This window comes from Rhinopithecus bieti, unplaced genomic scaffold, assembly GCF_001698545.2.
Source record: "Rhinopithecus bieti isolate Rb0 unplaced genomic scaffold, ASM169854v2 scaffold_28066, whole genome shotgun sequence".
NCBI classification, from domain to species: Eukaryota; Metazoa; Chordata; class Mammalia; order Primates; family Cercopithecidae; genus Rhinopithecus; species Rhinopithecus bieti.
In genome coordinates, this window is record NW_016813021.1 from 1,711,233 (window position 1) to 1,731,927 (window position 20,695).

At 59.3% G+C, this 20,695-nt stretch overlaps 1 protein-coding gene across 1 annotated transcript; it reads left to right on the forward strand.

Moving 5' to 3' along the window:
* The first annotated feature begins 6 nt into the window (after positions 1-6).
* Positions 7-20,604, forward strand: KMT2B (lysine methyltransferase 2B). The gene is given in 44 exon segments (XM_017847549.1): positions 7-125; positions 1,212-1,284; positions 1,593-2,356; positions 2,358-2,444; positions 2,446-2,484; positions 2,487-2,631; positions 2,634-2,660; positions 2,663-2,721; positions 2,723-2,957; positions 2,960-3,546; positions 4,088-4,201; positions 4,303-4,453; positions 4,731-5,010; positions 5,183-5,238; positions 5,468-5,743; positions 6,371-6,465; positions 6,723-6,821; positions 6,954-7,067; positions 7,186-7,332; positions 7,430-7,525; positions 7,947-8,064; positions 8,834-8,947; positions 9,113-9,297; positions 9,373-9,462; positions 9,556-9,660; positions 9,773-9,846; positions 10,450-10,565; positions 10,661-10,752; positions 10,834-10,971; positions 11,643-11,801; positions 12,030-12,150; positions 12,226-12,304; positions 12,395-12,555; positions 13,595-13,822; positions 13,902-15,195; positions 15,284-15,373; positions 15,450-15,559; positions 18,367-18,504; positions 18,589-18,663; positions 18,763-18,940; positions 19,363-19,470; positions 19,587-19,670; positions 19,790-19,919; positions 20,010-20,604. Coding segments are annotated over 42 exon segments (7,572 nt in total). The 5' UTR covers positions 7-125; positions 1,212-1,284; positions 1,593-1,654; the 3' UTR covers positions 20,286-20,604.
* Positions 20,605-20,695: the final 91 nt, after the last annotated feature.

Sequence of the window (20,695 nt, forward strand, 5' to 3'; positions counted from 1 at the left end):
TCCGCCGCCTGTGGGCCGGCCCGCGGGTCCAGCGGGGCCGGGGCCGGGGTCGGGGCCGGGGCTGGGGCCTGAGTCGGGGCTGCGTGCCGGAGGAGGAGAGCAGTGACGGGGAATCCGACGAGGAGGTGAGGCGGTCGGAGGCGTCCCCAGCGCCGGGTGGGGCGGAGGCCGGGGCTTCCAGGGGTCTGGGTTGCCCCGGGGGTGGCGTGGGCAGGCCGGGTCCTCGGGGTTCCTTCGGAGAGACGGGGCACGGAGGGAGGGAGGCTGCATGCAGCTTCCGGGGGAAAGGGCCTCTGGAAGTGGGTAGAGAAGCCCAGGCTGCAGCCGGGCACTCGCGCCCGATGTCGGTCCTGCTGAAGTGTCCTGGGCCGATCCTTTTCGGCAGCTGGCAGAGCTAGGGCGGTGGAGGTTTGGGCGAGGAGGCAGTGGGGACTGCATGCCCAGCCAGTCGTGGTTGACAGCGGCAGCGTGGCCTTGGCAGACGGGTTGGAGCTGTCTGGGCTCTTACCTGTGGGCCGCGCTACCGGGCCTCGCAACCATCTGGTTTCTCCAGGGCCCCAGTTCCTCTTGGCATCTCAGGTGGAATGGTGGAGGGTTTCCTCTTGGGGCTCGGGCTGAGCAGGAGTGGGATGAAGGCCGGGACTGGGCACCCTGGCAGGTCAGAGCTCAGCTCAGGATTTCTCCCCCAGCCTTTCAGAACAGGCAGGAAGGTGTGGGTTGCTACCCTGGACGGTTAATAACCACTTGAGGGCTTGCAGTGGAGCCTGTACGAAAGCCATCTGATGCCCTCCCTGCCCCTCCACTTGCCGGCCCCTGTTCCCAACTTAATTCAGAAAGAAATTGTGGCCCGAGAGGGTGTCAGTGGAGGTCCCACTTTGGTCTCAGTTGGACTCTGAGGGAATCTGAGTATGGGGCCTGCTGCCTTCCTTGAGGAGACCCTGTCGTCTTCTCTCCTGAGCCAGTGAACCATGGCTTTGGTTGTGCTGGTGTGGTCCAGCACTGGGGATCCGGGTTCAGAATACCTGGCGCCTCCATCCCTAGGGAAAGACCCTGTCTTGCACTTCCCGTGACCTTTGAGTCTTTTTTGTTCTTTTTAAATAGGCAGGGGTATGTTAAGTGGGAACTGGGAATATTCCTCGATGCCTCAGGTGGAACGAGGGCTTTGGCACTGACTGCTGTTTCTCCCCTCCACCCCTGGTCCCCTAAATCAGGAGTTTCAGGGTTTTCATTCAGATGAAGATGTGGCCCCCAGTTCCCTGCGCTCTGCGCTCCGATCCCAGCGAGGTGAGTGACGGGGGAACTCCACCTCTGTAGCGTCACAGGAATTTATCCTCGCCCTTCGTGTCAGCTCTTCACTGTTCAACTAGTCTCTGTCAGTTGCCGAGTGTGTTCTGTGTTCAGAGTCCAAGCTAGTCTGGGCAGCGGGGGAAACACACAAGCAAGACTTAGTCCCTGCCCTCCTGGAGCGCTTTCCTCTGTCTGCAGGGCCGGCTTGATCCATCTCCCCACACCTATTCTCCTTTTAGGTCGAGCGCCCCGAGGTCGGGGTCGCAAGCATAAGACGACCCCCCTTCCTCCTCCTCGCCTAGCAGATGTGGCTCCTACCCCCCCAAAGACCCCTGCCCGGAAACGGGGTGAGGAAGGCACAGAACGGATGGTGCAGGCACTGACTGAACTTCTCCGGCGGGCCCAGGCACCCCCAGCACCCCGGAGCCGGGCATGTGAGCCCTCCACCCCCCGGCGGTCTCGGGGACGGCCCCCAGGACGGCCAGCAGGCCCCTGCAGGAGGAAGCAGCAAGCAGTAGTCGTGGCAGAAGCAGCTGTGACAATCCCCAAACCTGAGCCCCCACCTCCTGTGGTTCCAGTGAAACACCAAACTGGCAGCTGGAAGTGTAAGGAGGGACCCGGCCCAGGACCTGGGACCCCCAAGCGTGGAGGACAGTCAAGCCGTGGAGGCCGTGGAGGCAGGGGCCGAGGCCGAGGTGGTGGGCTCCCTTTTGTGATCAAGTTTGTTTCAAGGGCCAAAAGAGTAAAGATGGGACAATTGTCCTTGGGACTCGAATCAGGTCAGGGTCAAGGTCAACATGAGGAAACTTGGCAGGATGCCCCCCAAAGAAGAGTTGGATCTGGACAGGGAGGGAGCCCTTGCTGGAAAAAGCAGGAACAGAAGCTGGATGACGAGGGAGAAGAGAAGAAAGAAGAAGAAGAAAAAGACAAGGAGGAGGGAGAAGAGAAGGAAGAAAGAGCTGTAGCTGAGGAGATGATGCCAGCTGCGGAAAAGGAAGAGACAAAGCTGCCACCACCGCCTCTGACTCCTCCAGCCCCTTCACCTCCTCCGCCCCTCCCACCCCCTTCACACATCTCCTCCACCCCCACTCTGCCTCCACCACCACCACCCAGTGTCCCCACCACCTCTACCATCCCCTCCACTGCCTCCTGCCCAATGAGGAGCAGGAAGAGTCCCCTCCTCCCTGTGGTCCCAGCTTACCTGCTCCAGGAAGAGGGCCCGGCCTCTCCCCTGACCCAGCCAGCGGGCGGAGCCGGGAGCTGCTCGGGCAAGGGCCAGAGTGGTACCTCTCCTCCCCACTCCAACCCCCAGCACCGCCACGGGAGGCCCTCCGGAAGACAGTCCCCCGTGGCCCCCAAAAGTACCACCTTCCTGAGAATATCCGCAGTTTATTAATGCCTGTGGTGAGTCCTCGCTCCTCCGTGTCATCAACACCCCCGGCGATTTTATGATGAAGCCTCCCCAGAGCCCCCAAAGGTGGAGGTCTCACCTGTCCTGCGACCATCCCATCAACCACCTCCACTTGTTCCCCAGGAACCAGCCCAGTCCCCTCCCACCACGTGCCCCAACTCCTCCATCTACCCAGTCCCACTCCCTGAGAAGAGACGGTCCATCCTAAGGGAACCACATTTCGTGGACCTCACTGACCCGGAGCTGCCCCCTCCTCCCCCAGCCCTCCACCTCCCCCAGCCCCCTCCCCACCCCCTGCTCCAGCCACCACCTCCCGGAGGCCCCTACTCCTTCGGGCCCCTCAGTTTACCCCAAGCGAAGCCCACCTGAAGATCTACGAATCGGTGCTTACTCCTCCTCCTCTTGGGGCTCCTGAAGCCCCTGAGCCAGAGCCTCCTCCTGCCGATGACTCTCCAGCTGAGCCTGAGCCTCGGGCAGTGGGCCGCACCAACCACCTCAGCCTGCCTCGATTCGCCCCTGTGGTCGCCACTCCTGTTAAGGCCGAGGTGTCCCCTCACGGGGCTCCAGCTCTGAGCAACGGGCCACAGACACAGGCTCAGCTACTGCAGCCCCTGCAGGCCTTGCAAACCCAGCTCCTGCCCCAGGCGCTACTGCCACCACAGCCACAGCTGCAGCCACCGCCATCACCACAGCAGATGCCTCCCCTGGAAAAAGCCCGGATTGCGGGCCTGGGTTCCTTGCCACTGTCTGGGGTAGAGGAGAAGATGTTCAGCCTCCTCAAGAGAGCCAAAGTGCAGCTATTCAAGATCGACCAGCAGCAGCAGCAGAAGGTGGCAGCTTCCATGCCGGTGAGCATCGTATCTGGGCCCAGCGCACACCCAGCCACCCAGTCTCCATTCTCTGCAGTCCCTTAACCTCCCGCCTCCCTGGACACTTTCCAGCATTGCGGGGAACCCTCAGAATCTGACTTTCTGTGATCCCCCACCGTCCTTTGTTCCTCCCCAGCCCCGGCCCTTCCCTGTGCTAGTTCTCTGTCCCTGTCTTTTTTTTTTTTGAGATAGAGTCTCTCTCTGTCACCCAGGCTGGAGTGCAGTGGCATGATCTTGGCTCGCTGTAGCCTTCGCTTCTGGGTTCAAGAGATTCTCCTGCCTCAGCCTCCCGAGTAATTGGGACTACAGGTGCCCGCCACCACACCTGGCTAATTTTTGTATGTTGAGTGGAGACAGGGTTTCACCACGTTGGCCAGGCTGGTCTCGAACTCCTGACCTCGTGATCTGCCCGCCTTGGCCTCCCAAAGTGCTGGGATTACAGGCATCAGCCACCACACCCGGCCCCCTGTCCTTATCTTTTTTCACTATCCAGCCCCTGACCCTGTTTATTCCCTGCCAGCCGAGCCCTGGGGGGCAGATGGAGGAGGTGGCCGGGGCTCTCAAGCAGGTCTCCGACAGAGGCCCTGTCCGGCCCGAGGATGAGTCGGTGGAAGCTAAGAGAGAGCGGCCCTCGGTATGCATCGGGAGGAGGGCCCTGAAGAAGACTGGCGGGAGGAGTGGGACTGTGGGAGCGCAAGCAGCAGCTGCCTGCCCACACTCTGATTTCTCCCCCAGGGTCCTGAGTCACCTGTGCAAGGTCCCCGCATCAAACACGTCTGCCGTCATGCTGCTGTGGCCCTGGGTCAGGCCCGGGCCATGGTGCCTGAAGATGTCCCTCGCCTCAGTGCCCTCCCTCTCCGGGATCGGCAGGACCTTGCCACAGAGGGTAGGTGGGGAGACTGGACAGCCATGTCAGGTTTGAGGATGACCCCACACTTGGGTGACATGCACCCAGAGCCTAGGAGAGAGGGAGCCAAGTCAGGTGCTCGGGGGTTAGGTGGCAAGCGGGCTTGAGTACTAGGTCCTAGAGCAACTTCGTTTGGGGGCACCAGGAACCTGGCGCTGTGAGAATGCCAGAGCCAGATTGTCGGAAAGCAGGGAAGTGAGGTATAAGACCTGGTGGCTTTGTGGCTCCATCCCCTCCTCCCTGCCTGCTACAATAGATACATCATCGGCGTCTGAGACTGAGAGTGTCCCGTCACGGTCCCGGCGGGGAAAGGTGGAGACGGCAGGCCCTGGGGGAGACTCAGAGCCCGCAGGGTCTGGAGGGACCCTGACCCACACACCCCGGCGCTCACTGCCCTCCCATCACGGCAAGAAGATGCGGATGGCTCGATGTGGACACTGTCGGGGCTGCCTACGTGTGCAGGACTGTGGGTCCTGTGTCAACTGCCTAGACAAGCCCAAGTTTGGGGGCCCCAACACCAAGAAGCAGTGCTGTGTGTGAGTAGCTGGGGCGTGGCCTCGCTCCCGTGGGTGTCGGTCCTCTAGGCTTCCTGCCTCGCTCCTCTTCTGCCTGGCCAGAGCAGTGGGGTTGGCATTCTTGTGGAGAGCTTCCTCTCTTCCCCCAGACCACCAGTCACCTACCCTGGTGACGTGCTGCTCCCCTCCCCAGATACCGGAAGTGTGACAAAATAGAGGCTCGGAAGATGGAACGACTGGCTAAAAAAGGTGACGAGCTTTAAGGAGCATTTCTTCTCAAAACCGTATTAGAGTTTGTGCTGTGGAGGGAGCTGTGTTTCTTTGCTCTCCTCCCTTGCAGCTCACGCTCTCTGTCTTCTCCGTTGTGTGCTTTCATAGCTCCCGCGTTCATTCCCTGCCCCGCTTCTTTTTGGCTTCTCTCCCAGTGTCCCGTGTCCCTGGCTGAGCTCAAATCCTACTAAGTCCCCTGTTCCCGCAGGCCGGACGATAGTGAAGACGCTGTTGCCCTGGGATTCCGATGAATCTCCTGAGGCCTCCCCTGGTCCTCCAGGCCCACGCCGGGGGGCGGGAGCTGGGGGGCCCCGGGAGGAGGTGGTGGCCCCCCCAGGGCCCGAGGAGCAGGACTCCCTCCTGCAGCGCAAGTCAGCCCGGCGCTGCGTCAAACAGCGACCCTCCTATGATATCTTCGAGGATTCGGATGACTCGGAGCCCGGGGGCCCCCCTGCTCCTCGGCGTCGGACCCCCCGAGAAAATGGTGCGAACTGCTTAATGCTTTCTCTTTTGATCCTTTATTTAGTCTTGTGTCTTTTGTGTAGGAGGGACAAGGCACCCAGACCCAGGGCTCTGTCAGTCTGATAGAGAAGGTGGCTGAGGGCAGAGGAGGAGGCAGTTTTTAGCTGGATGTACAGAACTGGCCTATGAGCTGCTCAGTGAGCCTAATGAGTGAGACTTAAGGGTCGTCCTAGGCCTGGTGCAGTGGCTCACACTTGTAATCCCAGCACTTTTGGGAGGCCGAAGTGGGAGGATCACTTGAGCCCAGGAGTTCAAGACCAGCCAGGGCAACAGAGTGGGACCCCATCTCTATAAAAGCAAAAGTTAGTTGTATGTGGTGGCACCCATCTGTGGTCTCAGCTACTCAGGAGGCTGAGGCAGGAGGATCGTCTGAGCCTGGGAGTTCAAGGCTGCGGTGGGCTATGGGTCACGCCACTGCATTCCAGTCTGGGCAACAGAGCGAGACCCTGCCTCAAAAAACAAGAAAGAGTCATCCTGGCAGGTCTTGGTTAGTTAAAGAAGGCCCTGGGAATCCAGGTAACATTTGGGGTTGTAGAAGAAGAGGGGCGTGGAAGGGGAGGGACCTCACTGCTCATTGTGTCCTGACTAGAGCTGCCACTGCCAGAACCTGAGGAGCAGAGCCGGCCCCGCAAACCCACCCTGCAGCCTGTGTTGCAGCTCAAGGCCCGAAGGCGCCTGGACAAGGTCAGCACGGCCCGCTCCGAGAGCCCCTTCCCTCCAGGAGCTACTTGGCAAGTCAGAGTGACAGACACACCTGAGTGTCGTGGTGTGTCCACACAAGAGGACAGGCCCTGAGGGATGAGGCGGGCCTTGCCTGTCTGGAGAGCAGAGGGGTCTGGATCAGGGTCTGGGTCCAGTAGGCTGGGGGAAGGGCGGTGAGGAGAGGAGTCTGCATCTCGGCCAGGCTGGCAGCTCTGAACTCCCCCACCTTCCCTCCCCAGGATACTTTGGCCCCTGGCCCCTTTGCTTCTTTTCCCAATGGCTGGACTGGAAAGCAGAAATCTCCTGATGGTGTGCACCGTGTCCGTGTGGATTTTAAGGTATGGCATTGAGTGGGGTGAGTTACAGAGCCTTTGGTTGGAAGAACCTTGATGACTGTGTCATTGAGAAGTCAGGTGGGTCTGCCTTGTGTGCCTGGCTGCCCTCTGATCCTGCGTCCTCTCTTCCCCCAGGAGGATTGTGATTTAGAGAACGTGTGGCTGATGGGGGGCCTGAGTGTGCTCACCTCTGTGCCAGGGGGCCCCCCGATGGTGTGCTTGCTGTGTGCCAGCAAAGGACTCCACGAGGTTAGATCTCCGCCTTTCTTCACAGACCCCCAGATCTCTTTCGGTCCTCACAGCCTGATTCCTTGGGCCCTCTGGCCTCATGCTATGCCCATCATTCACTCCCTGACCCTGTCCCCAGCTGGTGTTCTGCCAAGTCTGCTGTGACCCTTTCCACCCATTCTGCCTGGAGGAGGCTGAGCGGCCCCTGCCCCAGCATCACGACACCTGGTGCTGCCGTCGCTGCAAGTTCTGCCACGTCTGTGGACGCAAAGGCCGTGGATCCAAGGTTTGGGCCCAGGGGCCAGCCGGGGTGCGTGGAGGCCTGAAGGTGAGGGCATCCCTGTGCCAGTAGGTTTCGCCATCTCTGTCTCCACATTCAACAGCACCTCCTGGAGTGCGAGCGCTGCCGCCATGCTTACCACCCGGCCTGTCTAGGGCCCAGCTATCCAACCCGGGCCACACGCAAACGGCGCCACTGGGTGAGAGATGATGTTCACCCCTTAGCTTTGTCTCTAATGAATATCACCACCACCCCCAAACTTGCTCTAGGCTGAGGCTCTCAGGAAGAGCAGGGGTTGGGGATCCTCTTAAGAATTTGATTAGTAACATTTTCTCTTCAAAAATTTCACATAGGTCAGATTTATATTCAGAATTTGTGTGGAGTGGTTTTAGGAGCTTATGAATCTCACGTTCCATGGGCTCAGAATCCCCTGCTCTAGCCTGATGTCCACTCCTGCCCTCCTCCTGTTTCTCCTCCGTGTCTGTCCTGTGTGTCTTCTCCTCTTACCTATCCCTCCTTGCCTGCTTCCTGCATATCCCCAACTCCTCCTCTCCCGTCTCCCGCTCATGTAGCTCCAGCCCAGTGTCTGGCTTTCCCCTAACATCGCCCTGCTCCCCCAGATCTGTTCAGCCTGTGTGCGCTGTAAGAGCTGTGGGGCAACTCCAGGCAAGAACTGGGACGTCGAGTGGTCTGGAGATTACAGCCTCTGCCCCAGGTGCACCCAGCTATATGAGAAAGGTGGGGACCGGACAGGGGAACTGGACACTGGGGGCCACAGGGGAATGGCCAGGCTCCTCTACAGGCTTTAGCACAGACCCTCTTTTCTCATGGCTTTCCACCTTCTAGCTATGGGACTATCGCTTCAACTCAGGGAACTCTTCCACAGGAGTCCATCCAGTATGTAAAACAGGGACGCATAGCCCCTCTGAGGGTGGTGGGAGTGGAAGGCCTGGGACCCCACTATCTTGGTGTCTGAGGTACTTCCTGGAACCTCACGTCTCCACTGAGCAGTTTGGAAGTCTTATTCAGGCAGTACATCTGCAAGGCCCTGTGTTCTGCAGAGTCTGAAAAGAGGTCTCATCCTAAGGCCGAGCACAGTGGCTTGGAAGGCCAAGGCAGGTGGATCACCTGAGGTCAGGAGTTCGAGATCAGCCTGGCCAATGTGGTGAAACCCCATCTGTACTAAAAATACAAAAATTAGCCGGGCATGATGGTGGTTACCTGTAATCTCAGCTACTCGGGAGGCTGAGGCAGGAGAATTGCTTGAACCCAGGAGGCGGAGGTTGCAGTGAGCCGAGATCTCGCCATTGCACTCCAGCCTGGGTGACAGAGCAAGACTATGTCTCAAAAAAAAAAAACTCATCCTCAAGCAGCTTTTAGGGAGTGGTAGGCACTCAAAGCTGGGGCATAACAGAGGCAGCTAAGGTACAGCTATTCTCTGAGCAGAGATGCTCAGGGCTGAGTGGGAACCCCAGCACCTCTGACTCTTTCTCTTCTTTTCCTCCAGGAAACTACTGCCCGATCTGCACACGCTGCTATGAAGACAACGACTATGAGAGCAAGATGATGCAGTGCGCACAGTGTGATCACTGGGTACATGCCAAGTGCGAGGGGCTCTCAGGTGAGTCGGAGCACCTGGGCTGCAGCCTCAACCCTGTGGAGACCCCTACCCCCACCACAGGCTCCGAGAGGACAGGTGGGCTAAGGATCTTTGCTGGCCTAGAGGCTGCTGGGAGCCCTCACATCCTCTGAAACCACGTTTCCCTTTCCTGCTTGGCTGTCCTAGATGAAGACTACGAGATCCTTTCAGGACTGCCAGATTCGGTGCTCTACACCTGCGGACCGTGTGCTGGGGCAGCACAGCCCCGCTGGCGAGAGGCCCTGAGCGGGGCCCTGCAGGGGGGCCTGCGCCAGGTGCTCCAGGGCCTGCTGAGCTCCAAGGTGGCGGGCCCACTGCTGCTCTGCACCCAGGTCTGGAGGACCCTGGAGGCAGGATGAGGTGGGGCCAGGCCCACCCCCAGCCCTGCTAACTTCCCCGCTTTGCAGTGTGGGCCGGATGGGAAGCAGCTGCACCCAGGACCCTGCGGCCTGCAAGCTGTGAGTCAGCGCTTTGAGGATGGCCTCTACAAGTCTGTGGTGAGTGGGACACCAGAAGGAGCAGGTGGGTGCCAGGAGGAGAAGGCTGGGGTTGCGCAGAGGTAACTCAGTCTCTGACAAACCCCCTTACAGCACAGCTTTATGGAGGACATGGTGGGCATCCTCATGCGGCACTCAGAGGAGGGAGAGACTCCAGAGCGCCGGGCTGGAGGCCAGATGAAGGGGCTCCTGCTGAAGGTGAGCTCTTCCGGGGACGCCTGTGGGGTGGGGAAGTGGGCCCTTCAGACCCTGCCCCTGCCAGCTCTCCTGGGGAAGCCGGCTCTTCTCATCCTGTTAACCCACTCCCCAGCTGCTAGAATCTGCGTTCGGCTGGTTCGACGCCCACGACCCCAAGTACTGGCGACGGAGTACCCGGCTGCCAAAGTGAGCAAGGCGGAGTAGCAGGAGGGAAGCCAGGGAGTTAGGGCAAGGCCAGGGCATGCAGGGGCCATGCTGGGCTAAGAAGAGATGAGCAGAGGTAGGGTCTGGAGCGGAGCTGGAGAGGAGGGTGGTGGAACCCGGGTGAGATTCCCTGGTGGTACTAGACTAGCAAAGCTTTGTTTCTGCTTTGTGCGGGCCAATGCTGGGGACAAAGCAGTGAGCGAGTCAAATTGGGCTCTGCTTAAAGAGCTCATTGTGGGGCCGGCCAGGCACTGAAGACCCAGATGGTCAGGGCAGTGATGGAGAATACCAGGGGGCGGTGGGGACCCAGAGGTGGTACCTTCTGGAGCCGAGGTGTCAGGGAAGCCTTCCTGAAAGAGATGACATTGGAGCAGACCTGGGGATGAAGAGTATTCCAGGCGTGAGGAGCAGCATTTCATATGTCCAAGGTGTCACAAGAGGGCCTGGCTTATTTGGTGAACTGAGAGAAGTTCCACGTGGAGAGGGAGCAGTGGGTGTCATGGCAAGTTGAGGCTGGTTTGTGGATGGGCCCCCGTTCAGCCGCTCTTGTTGGGCGCATCAGCTGCTAACCCTGCCTGTCCACAGCGGAGTCCTTCCCAACGCGGTGTTGCCCCCATCCCTGGATCATGTCTATGCACAGTGGAGACAGCAGGAACCAGAGACCCCAGAATCAGGGCAGCCTCCAGGGGATCCCTCAGCAGGTACTGGGAAGTGGGGGTCCAGAAGCCAGGGCCCTGTGTTGGTGACCTGGCTCCAGGTCCTGATTCTTAGACCTCCCTTCACATTTCCTCTCTAGCATTCCAGGGCAAGGATCCGGCTGCCTTCTCACACCTGGAAGACCCCCGTCAGTGTGCACTTTGCCTCAAATACGGGGATGCAGACTCCAAGGTGAGGGCTGCTCTGTGACACACCAGGTTGTGGGGCCTGGTCCCGGGCCCCCTACATCATGCTACTCCTCTTCTGCCCCAGGAGGCGGGGCGGCTCCTGTACATCGGGCAGAATGAGTGGACACACGTCAACTGTGCCATCTGGTCGGCAGAAGTCTTCGAGGAGAACGACGGTTCCCTCAAGAATGTGCATGCTGCTGTGGCCCGAGGGAGGCAAATGGTGAGGGCGTGGGCCCAGAGAGGTGGGCAACCCTCTGGCTCTCGGGGAGGCCTCCTCTGGTGCAGACAGCTCTTACTTCACATTCCCTACCTGGCATCCTTTCACTGCCAGGCTGAGGTCTCTTGGTTGCCCTGGGACGTTGGTGCTGATGGCTGCTTTTTCCTATGTGGGTCCTCTGGCCATAATCTGGGCCTGAAGCCTGGGAGTCTAAAAGTGAGAAGAGTGCCCATTGATTGAACCTGGGCTGCATGCTTTCCATGCTGGGTGGCGTTGAGCTCTCACTACATCCCTGTGAGGTTAGAATTCCCCCACTCCTCAGAGTGGTGCCTGGGCCAGGTACAGAGAGACCTGAAGCGCTCTTGGGCAATAGGGTGGTAGAGATTCCCACTGCAGGGGTATCTGTGAGGTTGACCTCTACCTGAAAACAGTGTGACAAAGATGGTCAGTGCCATCAGCAAGCAATTAGCTGTTGTCATTCTCGCTTCAAAGAACCAGAGAGAGTTTGGCGTGCACCTGGGCCTGGATGCAGCTGGGGAGAGGCTGCGCCTGGGGACAGCCTGTGCCGTGCCAGGTGCCAGGCTAGACAGGGACCCATGCAGACTCAGTGGCAGTGGTGCCTGGCGCCCGGCCCCAGCCCTGGCTTCTCCCCTGAGCCACCCTCCCCTACGCAGCGCTGCGAGCTCTGCCTGAAGCCTGGTGCCACGGTGGGCTGCTGCCTGTCCTCCTGCCTCAGCAACTTCCACTTCATGTGTGCCCGGGCCAGCTACTGCATCTTCCAGGACGACAAGAAAGTCTTCTGTCAGAAACACACTGATCTCCTAGATGGCAAGGTGGGCCAGAACTGTGGGGCACACAGCTCTTTTCCACCTATCTTCCTGTTCACTTAGGGACCCCTGTGGCCCCCAGGCCTGGCCTTATTGCCTCTCTGTCTCCTCATCTGTTTTCCCAGAGGCCTTTAGGCCAAGCCCCTGACTACTCAAACTTCACCTATCAAGTTATCCCTGGCATCCACCTCCCCCACCAATTCAGCCACCTCACTTTGCCACCCCCTCTTCCAGGAAATCGTGAACCCCGATGGTTTTGATGTTCTCCGCCGAGTCTATGTGGACTTCGAGGGCATCAACTTCAAGCGGAAGTTCTTGACGGGGCTTGAACCTGACGCCATCAATGTGCTCATTGGTAAGCTGCCTATTCTCCGCCCTGTCCTCCTGCCCTGGCCTGCCTGCCTTTCCTGACCTCCGCTTTGCACCACAGGCTCCATCCGCATTGACTCCCTGGGTACTCTGTCTGATCTCTCGGACTGCGAGGGACGGCTCTTCCCCATTGGCTACCAGTGAGCGGTTGGGGTGATCCATGGGGCCAGGGGACTTCATAGCTGGATCCCATTTCCCAACCATCCTAACCGTCTTGTCCCACACACCAGGTGCTCCCGTCTGTACTGGAGCACGGTGGATGCTCGGAGGCGCTGCTGGTATCGGTGCCGAATTCTGGAGTATCGGCCATGGGGGCCACGGGAAGAGCCAGCTCACCTGGAGGCTGCAGAGGAGAACCAGACCATTGTGCACAGCCCCGCCCCTTCCTCAGGTGTGGCATTGGCTCTGTCTTCTTCCTGAATGCCGCTCTCCCTAAACAAACCTACAGATCTCTGTTCCCCGCTCCCTTTTGTAAACTCTAGGAGGCTTGCTCTTGCTTCAGTTGCTGTAACGTAACGGCAACTCGCTTACTGCTGTGCCTTGCGTGCCAGGGGCTGTGCCTGGCTTTTCATGGGAAGTGAGGTGGGGAGAGCGGCACGCTGTCTGCTTGAGTGGGGTGCTGGCTTTTGGACGACTGCAGGGAGCAGAGTGCTTACAGCTCCTTAACTTGGGGCTCTGTGCTCATGTAATGCTCCCCAGTGTTGCCATACTACACCTCAAAGGGGACAGTGGCGAAACACAGTAACATGGTGGGGGAGGTGGAATTGGACCTGGATCTGCTCAGCTCCCAAACCGGCCCCCTTCGAGCCATGCTGGTGGTGGGATGTAGCTGAGAGCTGGATGGCACAGGGCAAAGAATGGGCTTGGAAATGGGGAAGTTTGTTGTGGGCAGAGCAGGAGACGGAAGAGATTTGGATGATAGAAAGGGCTTAATTCCAGGTTGGAGCATGACAAGAAGTGGACAGAGGAGGAGGAGGGTACACCCATCCTGTCTGGAAACGAGGGAGTGTTGGGTGGAGGAGGGAGATCAGTTTGCAGAGGTTGGGTGGCGCCAGGTAATGGAGAACCTTCGGGCTGGGGCGGGCGGGGGCATCTGATGTGGCAGGGATGCACCAGGCAAGTGACAAAGTGGTAGGACTGGCCATGCTGGAGAGAGGGCATATCTCCATGGCATGCAAAGCCTGCAGCAGAGAGATGGCAAGGAACGAGTGGGGAGTGGCCCTGAAGGGTCCCTGGCCCAGGTGTGTGCGGGTTTTGCCGACTCCGCGTTGGGCTTGGCCTGGGTGATCACTGGAAACTGGGGCCTGTTGTGACTGGGTCAGGGTGGGGGACCTGGGAGGCACAGTGGCTCAGGAGGAGGGCAGGAGGGCACGTGGGCAGGCTTTGGCGCAGAGCCCCTACCACCCCAATGCCATTTCTCGCCTCTTCAGAGCCCCCAGGTGGTGAGGACCCCCCACTGGACACAGATGTCCTTGTCCCTGGAGCTCCTGAGCGCCACTCGCCCATTCAGAACCTGGACCCCCCACTGCGGCCAGATTCAGGCAGCGCCCCTCCTCCAGCCCCCCGTTCCTTCTCAGGGGCTCGAATCAAAGTGCCCAACTACTCACCGTCCCGGAGGCCCTTGGGGGGTGTCTCCTTTGGCCCCCTGCCCTCCCCTGGTGAGCACTGGGCATGTGGGGGTTGGGGTTGGAGCTGGGGAGATGGGAGCTGCTGGTGACACCAACCCTCCCCCAACAGGAAGTCCATCTTCGCTGACCCACCACATCCCCACAGTGGGAGACCCGGACTTCCCAGCTCCCCCTAGACGCTCCCGTCGTCCCAGCCCTTTGGCCCCCAGGCCGCCTCCGTCACGGCGGGCCTCCCCTCCTCTCAAAACCTCCCCTCAGCTCAGGGTGCCCCCTCCTACCTCAGTCGTCACAGCCCTCACACCTACCTCAGGGGAGCTGGCTCCCCCTGGCCCGGCCCCATCTCCACCACCCCCTGAAGACCTGGGCCCAGACTTCGAGGACATGGAGGTGGTGTCAGGACTGAGTGCTGCTGACCTGGACTTCGCGGCCAGCCTGCTGGGGACTGAGCCCTTCCAGGAAGAGATTGTAGCCGCTGGGGCCATGGGGAGCAGCCATGGGGGCCCAGGGGACAGCTCCGAGGAGGAGGCCAGCCCCAGCTCCCGCTACATCCACTTCCCTGTGACTGTGGTGTCCGCCCCTGGCCTGGCCCCCAGCGCCCCCCCTGGAGCCCCCCGCATTGAACAGCTGGACGGCGTGGACGACGGCACTGACAGTGAGGCCGAGGCGGTGCAGCAGCCTCGGGGCCAGGGCACCCCTCCTTCAGGGCCAGGAGTAGGCCGGGCAGGGGTCCTCGGGGCTGCAGGGGACAGGGCCCGGCCTCCTGAGGACCTGCCATCAGAAATTGTGGATTTTGTGTTGAAGAACCTAGGGGGGCCTGGGGAGGGAGGTGCTGGCCCTAGAGAGGAGTCGCTCCCCCCGGCGCCTCCCCTGGCTAATGGCAGCCAGCCCCCCCAGGGTCTGCCTGCCAGTCCAGCTGACCCCACCCGCACATTTGCCTGGCTCCCAGGGGCCCCGGGGGTCCGGGTGTTAAGCCTTGGCCCTGCCCCTGAGCCCCCCAAACCTGCCACATCCAAAATCATCCTTGTCAACAAGCTGGGGCAAGTATTTGTGAAGATGGCTGGGGAGGGTGAACCTGTCCCACCCCCAGTGAAGCAGCCACCGTTGCCCCCCACCATTTCCCCAACAGCTCCCACCTCCTGGACTCTGCCCCCAGGCCCCCTCCTCGGCGTGCTGCCCGTGGTCGGGGTGGTCCGCCCTGCCCCACCCCCACCGCCCACTCCCCTGACGCTGGTGCTGAGCAGTGGGCCAGCCAGCCCGCCCCGCCAGGCCATCCGCGTCAAGAGGGTGTCCACTTTCTCTGGCCGGTCCCCGCCAGCACCTCCCCCATACAAAGCCCCCCGGCTGGATGAAGATGGAGAGGCCTCAGAGGACATCCCCCAGGTTCTGGGGCTTGGCAGTGGCGGGTGAGTGTGGGTGCTGAGACTGGCAGAGCAGGCAAGGGGGCGGATGGGTGGGAGATGCGGCTCATCCTTCTCGGGCTCGCCCTCCCAGGTGTAGCCGTGTGAGGATGAAAACCCCCACAGTGCGCGGGGTCCTTGACCTGGATCGGCCTGGGGAGCCCGCTGGGGAAGAAAGTCCTGGGTGAGTGACCAGGCCTCTCTCCCTGGAGGGTCTGGGACCTCTGCCCTTCCCCTTCCTGACAGGTCTCTTCTCGCAGGCTCCTCCAGGAACGGTCCCCTTTGCTGCCACTTCCGGAAGGTGGTCCTCCCCAAGTCCCTGATGGTCCCCCAGACCTGCTGCTTGAGTCCCAGTGGCACCACTATTCAGGTAGGGACCGGTCTTGCCCTCTCTCTCCCTCCTTGCCTGTGCTTGGCTGAGCTGGGTGACTCACAGATGCAGAATCAGTCTGCTTTGAAAACCAGTATCTACTCCCGGGGGCCAAGCCTGAGCCTCAGTGCTAGGGTTAGAGATGACCTTGGGGAGTCTCTGGCCTTGTGGGAGAAACAGATGTGGAAATGATATTTCGGCTCTATGTGGGATCCTCTTAAAGGTCTTTGTCCAGCATGCCCAAGAGCCCAGGGGAGGGCCTCAGAGCCTAGCCTGCCAAGGGCTGAGAGTTAGCTTCATAGAGTAGCCAAAGGTGAAGTTCTAGGATCATCCAGAGAGAATGCAACCCACCTAGCGCCCAGATGATGGTCAGGGACAGTGGGAAGATCAGAAGAGTGGTGTCCCAGAGGCTCGGGGAAGGGAGTCATCACATCTCAGCTGCCACAGAGACTACCAGGCCTATGGAGTCTAGGGTTGGTGTCCAGTGAGAGCAGGTGGCACAGGGTGGGATGTTGTGTCAGAGTCCAGAATTGAGACCATGGTTGAGGAAGGCAAAACAGCCCAGGCACCTGGCCAGAGTTCAGCTAAGGATGGTGAGGGGGAGGTGGGCCAGTAGCGTGGAGGTGCTTGGTGTGAGGGCCGAGACAGCGGAGGCATGGATGGCAGGGAAGGGCAGGCTGGGATGGAAAAGGCAGTGGGAGGAGGCCTGGTGGCCGGTTTTGAACTGGTGACCTCTGAGGTAAAGGAGAGGAGGGGAAGCAGGTGTTTATGCAGAAACTGTAATAGGTAGGGGTGGAGACCCCTGGAGGAGGCGTGGCTGGTAGACTGCTTGAAGCTGGGGGGAGTTTTCTGTTGGTCCTTTAGGGCAGTGGTGGGAGGAATGGCTGCGGCCAGGTAAGCTCGTGGTCAAGCAGCCTGAGGCTGGGATTTTGTGGTGGCCCAATCCTGTCCAGATGTTTGGATTTTCTCATGACACAGAGCTCAGTTGCTGAGCGGGGAAGCAGAGTGACGTGGATTGAGACTGCCTAACTCAGAGGCTGCTTATGTCTCAGAGATGACATGAGAATATGGCAGTGGCCTTGGGAGGTCCCTGTCCTCAGGGGCCAGACCACATTTTGGTGCAGGACACAGACACGTTAGCAAGGGCAGGTTAGAGTGGGCACTGAGAAAGCGAGCAGTGAGAACACCTGCCAGGGTCCTATGGTCAGTCCTGCCATGTTCGGGAAACAGTGGAGGTGAGGGTTGGGGGACACGGGGAAGAAGTTGTCAGAGGTGGACTCTGGGGCACTGAGGCCTGGAGAGGACGGGAGTCACACGGCAGGAGTGTTGCTTTAGAGTCTCCCTTGGGGTGGGGGAGGTGGGGCAGGGTGGCCTGGAGAGGTGACATCGGGAGAGTGTGGCCATGTGGGTTTTGCCTCTCCTAAAGCCTGTTCCACTCAAGCTTTCGTGCCTCCAACTCCCAGTGGTCAGTCCCCAGCCCACACCTGCTTGAGCAGCAGCAGCGTTTGGTGCAGCGGATCCCTCCCGCCTTGAAGCATTGTCTTCCCTGGCTTCCAAGGCTGCTCCTGCTCTCACCTCTGGTCCTGCCTCCTTGCCCACAGCTGTCAGTCAAGATGTGTGCCGGGGCCTTGGCCTTGACTTCTCTGTATGCTCACTCCCAGGGGCTCCCTTCCAGCTTGGTGGCTGTACTCCTGTCTGTGTTCTGATTGTCTCCACATTGCTCTCTCCAGCCTAGACCCTGTCCCTGAACTGTGGCCTCCTCCATCCCGTCCTGCTGCCTGCCCACCATCTCCACCAGCAGATTGCAGGGGGAGGTTTCTAAGAGGCCTCTCAAAGTCAGCCTGTCCCAAACTAAGCCCTCTGCCTGCACGCCAAACCCATTCTTCTTTCACCTTCGCTATCTCAGTCCATGGCAGTTTTATCCTTCCAGGTGTTCAGGCCCAGTGTTGTCCTGACCCCCAAGCCACTTCTTCACATCCACATCTACTACGTCAGCATGTCCCGTCTGCCCTGTTTAATCTGTTAACCCTTGAGAAATCCACTAAATAGCTCATAACTTACAGTATACTTGGCTCTGTGCATGTGAGCCTATATAATAATATATTTGTAGCTGGGCGCAGTGGCTCACGCCTGTAATCCCAGCACTTTGGGAGGCCAAGGCAGGTGGATCACCTGAGGTCAGCCTGGCCAACATGGTGAAACCCTGTCTATACTAAAAATACAAAAATTAGCCGGGTGTGGTGGTGGGCACCTGTAATCTTAGCTACTCAGGAGGCTGAGGCATGAGAATTGCTTGAATCTGAGAGGCAGAGGTTGCAGTGAGCCGAGATCGCGCCATTGCATTCCAGCCTGGGTGACAGAACGAGACTCTGTCTCAAAAAATGATATTATATATTTGTAATAGTTACAGAAATCTGCTGCATCTAAAAAAAAGACGTGCAAAATATAATTCTCCGGTATTTTAAATTTTGTGTGGGAAACAGAATAATGACAGGTAGATGGGATGTATGGGACACTGGGTTTGAGTGAGCCCTAGGCGTGTCCTGCCAAAAGGCCCCAAGCCTCCGTGGAATGCTCTTGTACCTTAGAAGTCCTGCAGAAGAGGAGCCACAGGCTCCTTAGGGGAAGAAATGTTCATTCTGCAGCGCCCACTGGGTAATTGGAGCAGAAGGAGGGCCATTAGACCCTAGTATCTGTGTCTGCGCCTAGGGGTGGAGAGAGTGGTGTCTGCTGGGAGCGCAGCGGGGCTCAGGGGCTTTTGAGTCCAGGAAGGGTGATCTTCACTCCAGCCTGCTTCTTGGGACCAGGTGAGGCTTCGAGCTCTGAGGAAGAGCCTCCATCCCCAGATGATAAAGAGAACCAGGCCCCGAAACGGACTGGCCCACATCTGCGCTTCGAGATCAGCAGTGAGGATGGGTTCAGCGTGGAGGCAGAGAGCTTGGAGGGTGAGTTTGGGGGGTGCAGTGGCAGGAGGGAGAATGTTCATAAAACACCATCCTGACTCAGCCCTGGCTCTGCTGTCTCCCCAGGGGCGTGGAGAACTCTGATCGAGAAAGTGCAAGAGGCCCGAGGGCATGCCCGACTCAGACATCTCTCCTTTAGTGGTAAGGAGTAGGCCCCGCAGGAGGCTGGGGGCTGGATGTCTCCCTGAGGGCACCATGGGCCCTCCACATGACAGGTGTGTCCTCAACATCTCCCCTCAGGAATGAGTGGGGCGAGACTCCTGGGCATCCACCACGATGCTGTCATCTTCCTGGCCGAGCAGCTTCCCGGAGCCCAGCGTTGCCAGCACTATAAGTTCCGTTACCACCAGCAGGGAGAGGGCCAGGAGGAGCCGCCCCTGAATCCCCATGGGGCTGCTCGGGCAGAGGTCTATCTCCGGTGAGAGGTCTAGGGTGTGATGCCCGGGTCAGGATGCCCCTATGAGAGCTCTTGAGGTTGGGAGTTAACTGTGTAGTTACATATTTATATACTGTATATATACTATATGTTTATATATATATGTGGAAGTTGGAAACTGAGGCCTGGGGAGGAGACATTAGGTCACTTCAAGAGTTATTTCTAGAGCTGGCCACACTCAGTGGCTCACACCTGTAATCCCACCACTTTGGGAGGCTGAGGCAGGAGGATCGCATGAGCCCAGGGTTCGAGACCAGCGTGGGCAACATGGCAAAACCGCATCTGTAAAATAAAAATGTAAAGAAGAGTTATTTCTAGAGCTGACATAAGAATGAACCCCACCCATTTCCCTGTTAGCCCTGTCTTCAGTAGTATATTTCTCCTTCCCCTGCTCCCACCTGCAGGAAGTGCACCTTTGACATGTTCAACTTCCTGGCCTCCCAGCACCGGGTGCTCCCTGAGGGGGCCACCTGTGACGAGGAAGAGGATGAGGTGCAGCTCAGGTCAACCAGGTATGGAGTGTGAGCTGGGGGGGCAGATGGTGGTCTGGAAGGGTCTTAGAGAGTGAGCACGGGTGAGAGAGGTCTTTCTGAGCACCAGCCTGGGTGACCCTGCTGTCCCTCACCAGACGTGCCACCAGCCTGGAGCTGCCCATGGCCATGCGCTTTCGTCACCTTAAGAAGACGTCCAAAGAAGCTGTGGGTGTCTACAGGTGAGTGGGGTTGGGGGGGAGGATGCCCCTTGGGTGGACGGACAGGTGCACTGGGTAGGGGGTACCGCCTGGTTTCTGTCCCCCTCCCCCCTGAGTTCCCTGTTTGTCCTGCCCTGCAGATCAGCCATCCACGGGCGAGGCCTGTTCTGTAAGCGCAACATCGATGCAGGGGAGATGGTCATCGAGTACTCCGGCATCGTCATCCGCTCCGTGCTGACTGACAAGCGGGAGAAGTTCTACGATGGGAAGGTGGGCTCCCAGTGGCCGTGGGAAGACAGTGGGTGAAGCGAGCCTGTCCACAGGGACAGAGCACCTGATCTCCCCACCTCATCCCTGCAGGGCATCGGGTGCTATATGTTCCGCATGGATGACTTTGATGTAGTGGACGCCACGATGCATGGCAATGCCGCCCGCTTCATCAACCACTCTTGTGAGCCCAACTGCTTCTCTCGGGTCATCCACGTGGAGGGCCAGAAACACATTGTCATCTTCGCCCTGCGCCGCATCCTGCGTGGTGAGGAGCTCACCTACGACTACAAGTTCCCTATCGAGGATGCCAGCAACAAGCTGCCCTGCAACTGTGGCGCCAAGCGCTGCCGTCGGTTCCTTAACTGAGGCCGTGGTTGCCCACCACGACCCCTCACACCTCCTGCTGCCGTCGCTGCCATCTTGCCCCTAGCCTGGGGGCCCCCCAGCCCCTCCCAGAGCATCTCACCCCCATCCTCATGTTCAGGGTGGATGTGGGCATGCAGGCGACAAGGGCCCTGCCTCCACCCCTCCAGCCCACCCAGCAATCGCCCCTTTCTGCCCTGGGGCCCAGGATGTAGATATTGTACAAAAGTTTCTAAATCCCTTCTTTTCTATGCACTTTTTTATTTAAGAGGTGGGGTCCCAGGTGGGAACCCCCCCACAATAAAGTCTGTCAATGTTTGGAGAGGTGGTCTTCCCATTTGTAGGGTATGGGGGCAGGTAGGAACCCCACTTCTACACACCCACCCATCATAAGCCAAGGAAGTTCATCAGCC